At 36.0% G+C, this 14,753-nt stretch overlaps 1 protein-coding gene across 31 annotated transcripts in view; it reads left to right on the forward strand.

The window, feature by feature from the left end:
• Nucleotides 1-14,753, forward strand: part of cadpsa (Ca2+-dependent activator protein for secretion a) — a 155,217-nt gene that overhangs the window by 76,373 nt on the left and 64,091 nt on the right. For 21 of the 31 annotated variants that reach the window (XM_048171780.1, XM_048171763.1, XM_048171782.1 and 18 more), the window contains 3 exons: nucleotides 4,709-4,817; nucleotides 6,536-6,748; nucleotides 8,902-8,913. In XM_048171780.1, the coding sequence (XP_048027737.1) occupies nucleotides 4,709-4,817; nucleotides 6,536-6,748; nucleotides 8,902-8,913 (334 nt within the window). The remainder of the gene's footprint in view (nucleotides 1-4,708; nucleotides 4,818-6,535; nucleotides 6,749-8,901; nucleotides 8,914-14,753) is intronic. The other 10 variants (XM_048171764.1, XM_048171794.1, XM_048171795.1 and 7 more) reach the window with 1 other exon arrangement.

The raw sequence follows: 14,753 nt of genomic DNA on the forward strand, positions 1-14,753 counted from the left end.
GCATACAAATTTCCTGTGTTTTCTAGTTATATTCTTATAAAGAGAATGATAAATAATTATATATGGTCATTATACCATTGCTAAAACAACATCTAATGGTGGCCTAAGACTTTTGCACAGTACTATATGTATAAAAATAAAAATAATAATAATGTTATGCCTCAAGTCTTATCTATGTTAAGTGACCAGCGTTTGATTGACAGATTCTATCTAAATGGCCCTGCATTTAATGTGGGGTTTGTGTTACAGGGTGGGTGTGAGTTCACTGTTGCATTATTCATAAATAATTACCACACCATGTAGACCATTTAGGGCTTCTGTTTGACACAGGCTGGCTTTGAAACAAGGTGTCACAAAAAGGTGGTGACAGAGTTCCCCGTGGCTCCGCCGTGCCATTTTATTTCCTCAGTGTTGCTTAACTCAATATGAATACGGAAATGCTTTATCAACCACCTCCTTTCCTTCACAGAGCATTGATAGCCACATAAATCTTTTATATCCACCAAATCGTCTTTCTTTGTGCCTTTCTGAGTGCTCGTGTTGCCCTCTCAGTAAGTTGACAGCATAAGGCCGGCATTATGATTCAAACTGAAGTCTAATTATTTTACGGTTGGTAGGCGATGTGACAAAACAGCGGGCAGACGCTCTGTGCTCTCTTCCTCTTTCCCCTCATCTCGTCTTTGATTCTCTGGCTCAGGCATGCAGCTTTACGCATCTGAATATGGTAATGTGCTCGAGTGACCCGGAGGGGCTCGGGTTGTGTGTGTGGCGGGGGAATCCGGCTTTATATTTCCACTGTTGCATTCTAGCGATCGATTCGCACTAGCGTTTTTCTCCTGCTCTCTACATCCACAATGCAGTTTGCAGAGCATCGACAATAACAAGGTTATTTAAAAGAGCAAAAGCATGCAGGGGTAATCAGAAAGCAAAGTCATTTAAAATCCTTTAACTGTCGGTTTGACAGCGGGTCAATGGCCCCACCAGCGACCGCTCCGGCTTCTGACAGGCCCGAACTTCAGTGGATTGATGGGAGATTGTGTGTGTGTGTATATGTGTGAGCGGGCGTGTGCCCCAGTGGCGTCCCGAAGGCACCTGGGTGCCACCAAGCCAGATTAGGGCCCCGAAGCCAGCCCAAGTGCCCGTCACACACATGACATTGAATTTATCATGTCACTCGGAGTCGGAGTGAGAGAGGGCTGCCACTTTCAGCAGAGGTGATGGAGGCGCTGGATTGGTGTAATGCTGTGGATGGGGCCGGAGAACGTCTTGACAGCAGCGCGTCTGTGTGTGTAGAACGTGCGAGAGCGTGTGTATGACTGGCACCTAACTGCACGACTCACATCCAGAGTGACAGCATGTCATCCCACACTCTTCTATCAGTCCTGTTTGATTGGCAGGACAAAACCTAAGTCCAACTCCACCCCGTCAGTGACCAAGACAGCCTCCCTCTGAGATGCCACCCTCCGTTTGAACCCTATCACTAGCCTGCAGTAGATGTTTCCGTCACACTTTATAACTATTATGTACTTGCATTAAAAAACAAACAAACAAACAAAAAAACTTAAGTATAATGTACTTATTGTGTTCACTTATTGCTGCTATTGATGTGGGATTTGAGTAAGGTTAGGGACAGGTTTAGTGGTATGGTTTGGTTTAAGGGTGGGTTAAGGTGTCCCACTTTATATTAAGTGTCTTTAACTATTATGTATTAAGTTATTCATTTGATACAATTCATTTATTGTGCATTTATTGTGTATTTAAAAAAAAAAAAAAATGTCTGCATATGTTTACAGGTGTAATTAGGGGCCAAGCACCGAAGGTGCTTAGGCACCTATTGTTATTGTTGGCGTTCCGTACGCTTATTATTATTCTTCTTCCGTTTCTTCTTCCGCTCTTGAAGTCTATGGCAGCCCATAGAACCGCTTGCGGGAAAGTTGTGAAATTTGGCACACTGTTAGAGGACAGTCTGACCTTTGTCCATAGCAAATTTGGAGTCTCTAACTCAATCCCTCTAGCGCCACCAGCTGTCCAAAGTTGCACTTATGTTTATGTTAATAACTTTTGAACCATAAGGGCTAGAAACAAAATTCCTTTTTCCTCTGATTCCTTAGGTCAAGTCGAATCGATGGCACCCTATGACGTCATTTTCCGTCATTAAATTTTTTCCGCCATTTTGAATTTTCTGAAAAACGTACTTTTTCGAACTCCTCCTAGGCCGTTACTCCGATTTTCACGAAAATTGAACCAGATCATCTTCAGACCATGCCGACAAAAAGTTATGGAATTCAAGTTGATTCCTCAAACCGTTTTCGAAAAACACGTGAACAAATTGTAAGTAGTTCTTGCGAAAATAGACATAAGGCTGTTTCTCCGCAACGCTTTATCGTATTCAGACCAAACTTGGTACCTGTCATCACAAGCATGACCTGAGGCAACATGCAGCGTTTCGGCGCAGCGCCACCTAGTGGTGCGGAGATATGAAAAATTGATATTTTTGCTTATAACTTCTGATGGCTTTGGCCAAAAATCATGAATTTGGTCTTGTTCGATTTGGGGCATCATGCCGAATCGAATGATATCCAATTTTCCCATATCGGACATTTTGGCTGTCAGCCATTTTGAATTTTGTGCTAAAATGCTGTATTTTATGACGCAGTAGCGTATCGTTATGAAACTTGGTAGGGGTCATCAGCACAATGCCCTGAAGGAGCCTGAGAAGTTTCGGACCATCGCCACCTTGTGGTCAAAAGTTAGAACAAAATTTACAAAAATGCTAATAACTTTTGACTATATTAACCGATTGTAATGAAACTGGTCTCTGTAGATTCCTTGGGTCATGCTGAGAACATAGATATCAAATTTGCTATAGTCAGCTGAACTTCCTGTCCGCTGTATTGTTTTTCTTTAAAAACGTACTTTTTCAAACTCCTCCTAGACCGTTGCTCCGATTTTCACCAAAATTGAACCGTATGATCTTCAGACCATGCCGACAGAAAGTTATGGATTTGAAGTCGATAAGTCAAACAGTTTTCGTATACCAGAGCAAACAATTTGAGATATGATGCAAAAATGACTCTTGAAGCTGTATCTCTGCAATGCTTTATCATATTCAGACCAAACTTGGTACGTGTCATCACAAGCATGACCTGAGGCATTATACAGTGTTTCGGCGCAGCGCCACCTACTGGAGTGGAGATATGAAAAATGGCTATTTTTGCTTATAACTTCTGATGGGTTTGACCAAAATTCATAAATTTGGTATGGGTCATCAGGACAATGCCCTGAAGGAGCCTGAGAAGGTTCAGACCAGCTCCACCTTGTGGTCAAAAATATAACAAAATTGATAAAAATGCTAATAACTTTTTTTTTTCTAATTGCTCACTGCTGCTGTTGGTCTGATGCTCACGGCCATGTTGGCTGGCTTGTTGTGCCGTTTTGTGCTTGGCCCGTAATTGCTGCTTGCAGCTATATTTAATTTCTGTAATTACATCTATAATTACTTTGTTTACCCTTCACTTACACCTTAAACCTAACCATACCACCAAACCTGTCACTAACCTTACCCGTAAAGTGTTTTTTAATACAACATAAACACAATAAATACATTGTACCTAAGCCTAATTTAAAGTGTGACTGGTGTAAGTGAAGTGTAATTATTAGGGGTGCCACGAGATCTCGCGATATTACAATGTGACGAGATTTCTTGTTGAGGTGAAAAGCTGTCTCAACGGAGCGTGAGGATGAAATTAGCATACCGCTACTGCATCCACTGTTGTTTTGCCTTTTTTATAGAAATAAAAAACATTTAATTCAGTTGGATAACACGCTTCAATTGTAAACTTCTGCTCTGCTCATCCAGCACGAGCTGCAGAGTTGCACACAGTGCAGCAGGAATCACAGTTCACTGATCACGAGATGACTGACAAGACCATGGCAGAGGATTCGTTGCACAACAGAGCCTAAGCGTCTGATAAATAAATAAATCTTGTAGCATGCGTGCTCAGCACCGCCGCTCCCTATACACAGCGTATGTGCGATTGCGAATTCGAAGTTAAAGTAAAACGCGAGCTCACTGATGCGCGCAAATTAGGCTACATACAATAGCCTGTCTCCTAATATCAAACCTATCTTAGGCTGGGCTGTGTAGTTGTAACCACCTCTTAGCTCTGGTCTCTGTTTTGGTCTTTGTTTGCACATTGAAAATTAAGAGAGTACTTTGATTATGGTTGCACGTATTGTTTGTACTTATAATAAGACTAAGAAAAAACTTTTCATAAAAATAGTGTGCAAAAATTTCATCGTGAGGCTAAGTGCCTCATCGCACCCCTAGTAATTATAAATGTAACTACAGAAATGAATGGTTATGGTTCATTTAAATGTACATAGTAGTAATAAACAATATAAAGTTGTACCAATGATTCTGTTTCAGTTCATAATATTGTAATTTATAATCCATAATAATTGAAATGATGGTCGCACTTTATTTTACAGTCCTGTTTCGCATGAATATACTATGTACTTGTTGTAGTAAAGACACTAAGTGGGTATTAACTAAAAGCACTAACCCTGAACCTACCCCTAAACCTTAACTTAACCCATGTAGTTACATCACTTAGTACTTTTGTGGTAAGTACATTGAAAGTGCATATACTGTAAAATAAAGTGCATTCGAAATAATTTATGTTTAATATACCAAAATTCTTCCCAGGTGAGCCAGTACACCTTTGCCATGTGTAGCTACAGGGAGAAGAAAGCAGAACCTGTTGAACTTCTCCAACTGGACGGATACACTGTGGATTACACCGACCCTCAGCCAGGTCACTGCAGCCAATCAGATTGCTACAATCACAGTGAAAAGAAAATCTGGAATATAGACCTTATTTACAGAAGTGCCATCTTTGATTTTTAACAGGAATGAAAGCGAGGCTTTGAGGCATACATATATATATATATATATATATATATATATATATATATATATATATATATATATATATATATATATCTTCAGTGGGTTGTACTGTTATTTAATGTGTTTTTGGATTGTTCTGCTGACAAAACACTGGAAAAAAATATCTGTCCAAGAAATGTCAGTAAACAAAAAACTCAAGACAACATGAGCTGTGGAAATTTATAACTGATAAAGGAGCTTTATACAGCTTTTTATAGCAGATGTCATTGAAAACACTGTAAGTCTATGGCTCACAGCCTCATCCTTTCATACAGCTGCTCTGAATAAGGTCTATAGTCCCTACCTGTTCTATCCACCGTATCTTTAAAGTAAGAGCAGGAGTGGCCATTTTTAACTTGAATTTGGAAAGTTTCCGGTTATTTTAGCTGTACAAAAACAGTCTGTTATGCTGCTTGATATTGTAAACTGGTATTTATCATATTATTTTAATTTCATATAATCAAAAACACACTTGTTTGTAGCGCAACTAGTTTTACTGTTTACTGCACTTTGTTATTCTTCTAGTTATCTCCCTATAGCAGCTAATGAATCAGGAGTCTTTTACATTCATTGAAAATACTAAAGCTTATTTCCGCATTGCAAAATAAGGTGGATAGAAGTACCTGTTAGACCAGCAGGTGGCATGTGCTTCTAAGATCTATACACATTCATTCCCAAGGAAAAGATGACTCATTTTATTAGTGTTAAACAAACACAGGTAATTAACTAGTTAGGATCAATTATCTTTCATTGAAACCTTCTGTATCGTTGCATAAAACATTACACAACGATAAAACATTATGTTTAGGCATAATCAAGCACTGTGTCCTAAATACTGTCACACAAAAGGGCATAAATTATACCAATTATATCAATATCGAACAATATCTGTTAATTTAAACCAATTACACTGTAAATCATGTTTTGTGAGGTACCAAAAAATGTGATTCAGGTGAATATAAAATATTATTTAATATAATTAATATTAGGTTACACCAACAAAAAGAAAAATGATAATTTACAATAAGATTTTAATAAGATTTTTCAATACGATTTTAAACATTAACATTAAATCAGCATTTATTAAACTTGTTTAATAATAAGAAGAATAATTAATAATATTATAATCTTGATGAATATTTATTCATCTTGATTATAGCATTTAATAATAAAATTAGTTAATAAAATGTATTATTATTATTGACGATAACATAATTAATATAATACAATTATCTTAATATTTATTCATCTTGATGAATAAATATATAATCTTGATTAATGTGTGTTTATAAATATGCTATTATTCACGGTTAGTTCATCTTAGTGCATAATGCATTAACGGTATTTATGTGCATTGTATATGTGTTGCTCCCAAGTTGGAAACCCAGGTTCAAATTTGGCCTGTTCTCTGTAAACAGTAGAATATAACTTTAGCCAAAATGAATAAATGCTGTAAAATGATTGTTAGCTCAACTTCTGCAACAGTGCTGCATAACTTTAAATGTCCACTGTAGTCACTGTTTACACAGTGATTAATTTCACTCCATTTAAAGTATAAACTGATGAACACTATGTTGAATCCAGGTCTGGACGGCGGTCGGACGTTCTTCAATGCTGTGAAGGAGGGAGACACTGTGATCTTTGCCAGCGACGATGAGCAAGATCGAATCCTGTGGGTTCAGGCGATGTATCGTGCCACTGGCCAGTCCCACAAACCCATCCCCCCGACCCAGGTGCAGAAACTCAACGCCAAAGGAGGGACAGCACCACAGCTTGATGCTCCCATCTCTCAGTTCTGTAAGTATGAATTTGCAGACTCTATGGATCCACACATGCTGACTGCAGTCACACACACAGGGCCAGAGCTGCATGTATAATGACACTCTTTATAACAGTCACACTGTTGCATGAAATCTTTCTATAGTGTATCGGTTAAATAAGTTCCCGTTCTAAAGAGTGCACTACTGATGTTTTTACACCCTGTTTCACTCTAATGCTCATTAATGTCCTTTGAGTGTAAACTCAACAGTGTACACCTCCTGAGCAGAGTAACTACTTACTGTATTGGTGTTGTAAAAAGGGAGAAAAATCTCAATTTTCATCTGCACCGCTTGATTCTGTCAGGAATCGTTTGTATTGCATCCCACATACATTTCGTCATTACATATTCTTTGCTTTGGTTCATTTTAATCAACCATCTTTATTTTTATTGCTCTTTTTATTTATTTATTTTATTTACTCTTTCTTTTTCACTTTTCTTTCACTGCAGTTTGCTTTCCTTTTTGCATTTTTTCATTTTCAATACTGTTTTTTTCTTTTAGTTTTCCTTTGTATATTTGCCCTCTTTCGCTTGTACATTTGATCTTTCTTTCTTTCTTTCTTTCTTTCTTTCTTTCTTTCTTTCTTTCTTTCTTTCTTTCTTTCTTTCTTTCTTTCTTTCTTTCTTTCTTTCTTTCACTCTCTTGCATATTTTCCCTCTTTTGCTATTACATTTGATCTTCTTTCTTTCTTTCTTTCTTTCTTTCTTTCTTTCTTTCTTTCTTTCTTTCACTCTTTTGCACTTTTTTCTTTTGCATATTTTCCCTCTTTTGCTATTACATTTGATCTTTCTTTCTTTCTTTCTTTCTTTCTTTCTTTCTTTCTTTCTTTCTTTCTTTCTTTTGCATATTTTCCCTCTTTTGCTATTACATTTGATCTTTCTTTCTTTCTTTCTTTCTTTCTTTCACTCTTTTGCACTTTTTTCTTTTGCATATTTTCCCTCTTTTGCTATTACATGTGATCTTCTTTCTTTCTTTCTTTCTTTCTTTCTTTCTTTCTTTCTTTCTTTCTTTTGCATATTTTCCCTCTTTTGCTATTACATTTGATCTTTCTTTCTTTCTTTCTTTCTTTCTTTCTTTCTTTCTTTCACTCTTTTGCACTTTTTTCTTTTGCATATTTTCCCTCTTTTGCTATTACATTTGATCTTTCTTTCTTTCTTTCTTTCTTTCTTTCTTTCTTTCTTTCTTTCTTTCTTTCTTTCTTTCTTTCTTTCTTTCTTTCTTTCTTTCTTTTGCATATTTTCCCTCTTTTGCTATTACATTTGATCTTTCTTTCTTTCTTTCTTTCTTTCTTTCTTTCTTTCACTCTTTCTTTCTTTCTTTCTTTCTTTCTTTCACTCTTTTGCACTTTTTTCTTTTGCATATTTTCCCTCTTTTGCTATTACATTTGATCTTCTTTCTTCTTTCTTTCTTTCTTTCTTTCTTTCTTTTGCATATTTTCCCTCTTTTGCTATTACATTTGATCTTTCTTTCTTTCTTTCTTTCTTTCTTTCTTTCTTTCTTTCTTTCTTTCTTTCTTTCTTTCTTTCACTCTTTTGCATATTTTCACTCTTTTGCATATTTCCCTCTTTTGCTATTACATTTGATCTTTCTTTCTTTCTTTCTTTCTTTCTTTCTTTCTTTCTTTCGCTCTTTTGCTCTTTCTTTAGCTCTTTCGCACTCTTTCTTTTCTTTGCATATTTGCCCACTTTCTCTTGTACATTTGGTGTTTGTTTGTTTGTTTCTTTCTTTCTTTCTTTCTTTCTTTCTTTCTTTCTTTCTTTCTTTCTTTCTTTCCTTTGCCTATTTGCCTTTTGCTTGTACAGTTGGTCTTTCTTTCCTTCTTGCTTCCTTCCTTCATCTTTCCTTCCTTCCTACCTTCCTTCCTTCTCTTTTTGTATTTATTTCAAAAAGATCTCATGCTTTTTCTCCCCTTTTCAGATAATTATTTGTGTGTGTGTGTATGAATAAGTGTATCAGAACCTCCTTCTCTCATGCTTTGCTTACTGTACCCTGTGTATAGGGAATATTCTCCCTCTCTCCTCTCTCTCTCTCTCTCTCTCTCTCTCTCTCTCTCTCTCTCTGCTGTCTTTCTGCTTCATGCGAGTCTATATGTCACTCTGGTTTGTTCCCTCTTACCCTGCTCTCTTGTAGCCGGACTGAAGGGTAAGTGCTTCACTGTAGCAGGCACAGATCAGATAAGCCGCTCCGGATTATCTGACAAAAGCAATGTGCTATTCGCTATTCCTCTTCAAAAACTCACATTAGCCCTCCTCATCCCATTTTCTTCTACCAAATCTCCCTCTATTTTACTTCCTTAGGTCTGAAATACAAACACACTTTTATTTAGAAGACTAGACTGCATGTGAAATTTTATTTCTGGATGTTTTGCTCTGATTAGCAGTTGCATATTTGCCTTCTCTCAACATGGCTTCATTGAGTCAACGGCTTCTCAAATCAAAGCAGAGATTCACAAATTAAAAATCATGTGCAAGATCAAATCCATCTGTTCCTTGTAAGTTTATTGTTGGACGAAATCCACAGCAGTTGCCTTTATTTAACAATAAAGATTTCCGACCAAATGGAGAATTTGGTAAATGATATAATTATAGTGATTTACTCTATTGTAGTTGCTGATTTATTGCACTAAATGAGTTCTGTGAAACCACTGGCATGCTCTGCACCCTTCAGCAGCTGGTAATTACCATGTTAAGAGTGACATACTATGAATAAAACAGTGCATCTTCACCCTGATTATTTCTGGAAGCTATCAGTGGAATGTTACCAAATAACTACTTGCTAGTTCACACCAGTTTCTCTCATCTGGAGAAAGTCTTGCCACCAGTGTTTTCGTTTTTTTCTCTTAACCTTACGACAGCGTCAAATTAAATTGTTGTGGTTGCAGTTTTAAATGTGGGGATTAGGATGCAATCGGAAACATTGGCTGTTTGTTCTCAGCCGTTCTCTAAAAGATTTCGTGTTGTCCTTGAAGCAGTGGACTCGCGCAATTTATTCATTCTGGGATTTTAAGAATTTACTTTTATTGAAATGAGAGTTGGCAAATATGTAGCTGGGATATAGAAATGATCAGCAGATGATTTTATAGAGTTTCGTTATTGAATGATAGTTAAACTGTTGCAACTTTTGCTACATCTAGACAAGCCCTTTTACCACACACATACTGTATACTGACACATTTAACAAATAGTGGCCCTTTTCATGTCTTAGTAGTGTTTCTGTTTTGTTTGCCTATAGAACTACTAACAGTTTCAGACTAACAGTTTCTTTCCTCACCTGGAAAAATGCTAAAACTCACCCTCTTGTCTGCTGTTAAAGCCATATACCTGCAGAGGCAGATGTAGGGGGAGACTGAAGTGAGAGACACAACCTAAAATCAGTGTTACTTTGAGATTACAGAGGTCTATTAATAATAATAATAATAATAATAATAATAACAAATTAATGCACCAGTACACTGGTTTTATTTTATTTTATTTTATTTTATTTTATTTTATTTTATTTTATTTTATTTTATGATTTAGTATTATTTGTTACATCCTTCTGACCAAGTTTCAATTATTATTATTATTTTTATAACCATGGCTTACACCCAGTTTAGAAAGCCTAATTTAACAACAATAATAATAATAATAATAATAATAATACATCTAGTACTGTATTATTATTATTATTATTTGGTATTTTTTTAACATTTTTTAACAAGCTTCCATCATGTATTATTATTATTATTATTATTATTATTTAATATTATATGTTTCATCATTTTTGACCAAGTTTTCATTAATTATTATTATTATTATTATTTTTATTATTTTAACATTGTCTTACACCCAGCATAGAAAGCCTCAAGGTGTATCATTTAACAACAACAACAACAACAACAACAACAACAACAACAACAACAATAATACAGGTTGGAACCTGACCTGCAACATGTTCCAATCTCATCCCCCTCTCACTCCCCAATAATTTAATAGAAATAATAATTTAAAAAATATATAATAAAAATGTATTGTTAATAATAATTTGTTTCATTTTTCAACTCATTCACTGCATCATTATTCTAAAACAAAGAAAACAGTGATTGATGTTGGATGTCAGCCAGAGTCCAGGCTTTTCTAATCCAGTGTGATAAGGACTGAAATAGCGTCTGGCTCTGAGAGAGGCTCACGTGTGGACTTGTCTGCAGGCCTGATGAGGGTGGCCATATTGTTGGAAATCAAGTTTGGGAGCAGATTAAATTAGAAACCACTTAATAAAGTATGTCTCTGCTGTCACCCCTTTCTCCATCCCTTCTTTTCTTTTTCTCCCTCTGTCCATTCCTCACTCACAGAGAAGTGCCCGTCCTGTCAGTTGGCCCCTTCAGCTCTTGTCAGCCCAGGGCAGAATCTCTGACTCCCAATCCGTCCATTGTGTGTGCTTGTACAGGCATACGCACAGAACCAACAACAACAAAAAAAAAAAAAGCGAGCGCTAAATAGCCCCAAATGCTCTGTTCTTCGGACTCTCCAAGAGTGAGGATCTATAAATGAAAAGAATCCATCAATCAGTGTCATTTCTCGTGTGCCCCACTCGGACAGAGCCGACTAATGTCATTGTGTGTTACTGTCCAGAGACCTTCCCCTCAATTCCAGTGTCAAAGAGATATGACAAGCTCATATTAAGACATAGGAGAAGGACACAATGTCACCTTTTTGACCTGTGGCTGATTTCAGAGGATCATTTGGCTTCAACTTATGTGTTTGGATATCTTATAATGCCGTGGACAGACAAAAACGCAACACAGATGGTAGGGCTGGATTTACCTCATATTGTGACAGAGGATAAAGAAATTTTTGGGCCCCCCAAAACTCTGTCGCGGTCAGTCAGAAACCTCATATGACCACAACTGCCACTTTTCAGATAATTCAACGCTGTCAAAGTTGATACTGTGGCATTATATATGATCATATACCTGCATATATCATTATATTATTAACATTTTACCAAAATCAAGCTCAAATGAAGTTACAAAGTTTTTGACGAGCGAATGTAGTCATCATTAGAACGGCCACATCTGAGGCAGTAGGTGCATCGCATTTGCATTGGGTGATTATGTTTCTTGTAGCTGTAGCTATGTGGGCTGTCATTTGAGATTCTGTCAATCTCATGTTATAAAAACAAAGTGCTCAACAGCAAATGCTAAACTAAGACACTCTTCTCCGCTCCTCAAATACATAAAACATTAGCCTTTATGTAGTGTTTCTTCAGTAAAAATCATGTACTTATTCAAACAACCAGTTATTTATTTACCATTGTGTTGCAAAAAAGCAAAGAAAGAGAAGAAGAACAACCAAACTATAAGTGAAACATCACAGAGTGACACTTCAAGCAGAGTTATGAGGTTTGACCGACAGTTTGAGGATCCAATGGAGTTTCAAGGCTTAGTCACAAGCTCTTTTTAATACTTCATTGGTTAAATATTTGCAAAACCCACAGACAGACGTAAAGGGTGACCATTAGTATTGATTTTATATATATATATATATATATATATATATATATATATATATATATATATATATATATATATATATATATATAATGACCTGTTAAGCATTATATTATATATTGTTAAAGGAATAGTCCACCCAAAAATTAAAATTGTCATCATTTAAACACCTTCATGTTGTTCCAAGCCTATATGCATTTCTTTTTTTCAGCATGAAGTAAACTGACATAATATTCCCAAAAAATCTTCATACAGTGGTTTACCAGTAACACTGATAAAAATTTGGAACCAAAAATTATTCAGACACTTTGACCTGACCATGTTTTGCTTAAGTGTTATCTGACATAATTACAATTATTTTTTTCTGACACGGTTGAACTTTTCTTGTCATATTTTATTACCACTTTTTTAAAATGCATAAACTGTATTAATGAATGAAATGTTCAAGGTGTCTGAATAAATTTTGGTTTGACTGTATATACAGTGGAGATCATTGAGAACCAAAACTGCTTGTTATCAAATTTCTTCAAAATATATTCTTTCATGTTCCACATAAAACATTTTTTTTTATACAGGTATAGACATAAGGTTGAGCAAATGATGACAGAATTTTAATCAATAACATTTTATTTTACAGTGCCCTTGTTACATGTAGTTACTATAGTAATAACTATAAATTATACACAGTTATATGCAACTAACCCTAAACCAAACCCTAATCTTAACCCTAACCCTACAGTAAGTACATGTAGTTAATTAATATTACTCAGTAGTTAAATATATAATTACACTAACAATGACATCTTAAAGTGTAACCTTTTAAATTTTTTAGTGGACTATCCATTTAAGGTTATTAATGAAAGATATTCCAAAATTATTCTATGTATAAACAATAATTTAAGCCAAACAATGATTATGCATATATATCGTGCAAGGAAAAATACAACTTCTATTATACAGCTAAGCAATTTAAGTCTTGTTCCTGATTTAACATGTAAACCAGCGACGCTCTGGAGGAGGTGTCTGTTGAATGGCTCAATCATACAGTGTAGCTCTAAAGCCTCTGGCAGAATCGGAGTATTAGAATAAGAATAGCCCCTGACCAGTGGCAGGATTAAGAAACGGCCCTACTTATTTGTGCAGGCCCAGATGTAATACCTAAGCTTACTGACTGCAGAGGAAAGCGAAAATGTGTTGTTGAATTTATTTAGTCTCTTTAATGGACAATAGATGGTGAGGGTAGGGGGGCTCCACGGCCAGCTCTCTCCAGTCCAGGGTTTTTAGGCACTGGGTTTCTTTAATTAGGGCTGCTCTGAGGGGGGGCAGAGGCCTGCGGACAGAGCAATGAATGGGGAGGGAGGGGAAAAGCGTGAACCTAGAGTTGTTGTTTGCTTAGGAGGGCCAGACAGGAACACTGGCTCAGACAGGTCCTGCAGGATTACCAAGCCAAATAAGAAAAAAATACATGGGGGAAATACAAACCAATAACATCACGATGTTGGTACACAATTTTATTGTTTATAAGAAGTGAGATTTGGCAAATGAATTGATAATTTATTGATTAAAAAGGTTAATTAAGCCAACCCAATAACTTGCTCTTATAATGCATTCCATATGCATTCTTATAGGATAGATATCTTTCACATGTGGAAAGATATGGATTTTACAAATATTTTACATATGATCAGTGCTTGAAATCAACAAGCAGCAATTCTGCCCTGTTGTTCTTACAAGTTACCAGTAATTTTAGACTTGCAAGTCAAAAGTTTGGGTCGATATTACCTGATAGTCATGTTGATCCACCAATCTCTCCTTCTTTGTTTTTACTTGATGTTTCGGGCCAACATTAGATCAGTGTCCATCAAAATGCAGGGGAAAAAAATGATATTTTCTAAGCCAATTGCTTAAAATTGCTTTTAAATTGCTTTAAAAGCAGATCTTAATCACTCATTAGTCCATTAACTTGTAAACAGATCATTGTTCCCTCCCTATATAGGCCTGTCAAAAAAGTGTCATGTTGCTGTTATTGTTATAGAGTTAAAATGATTATTTTTTCTTTGTGTTGAAATGTGGATCTAAATCTAACTTTTTGTTTTAAAATATATAAATAATTTAAGTAAAAAAAAAGTACTTAAAGCTGCAGTCCATAACTTTTTTTCTGATCCAAAATCAATTTTTGAGTAAGTACATAACCAGTCAGTGTTCAATATCTCCTTACTTAGCCCGATTCACAATGGTAAGCTTGTAATAATGCTTTCTAATAAGAGCGGTACTGGTGGGGTTCCGTGGGAAATTTGAGCATGCATTTGTCTTTGCATCATTACATCACGTCAGTTTACATAAAGAAGGAGTTCCAGCTAGTAGGCTATATGGCATGTGAGGATGCTGCTGGTAGTGGATCATGTATAGCCTTTTCTCACAGCAGCTGAAATAATTAAACTTATCATTTTGATGGTGGATTGTAATCCAGAATGACAATCATGAGTGACAACTG

The sequence above is a fragment of the Megalobrama amblycephala genome, linkage group LG21, assembly GCF_018812025.1.
Source record: "Megalobrama amblycephala isolate DHTTF-2021 linkage group LG21, ASM1881202v1, whole genome shotgun sequence".
Lineage (NCBI taxonomy): Eukaryota > Metazoa > Chordata > Actinopteri > Cypriniformes > Xenocyprididae > Megalobrama > Megalobrama amblycephala.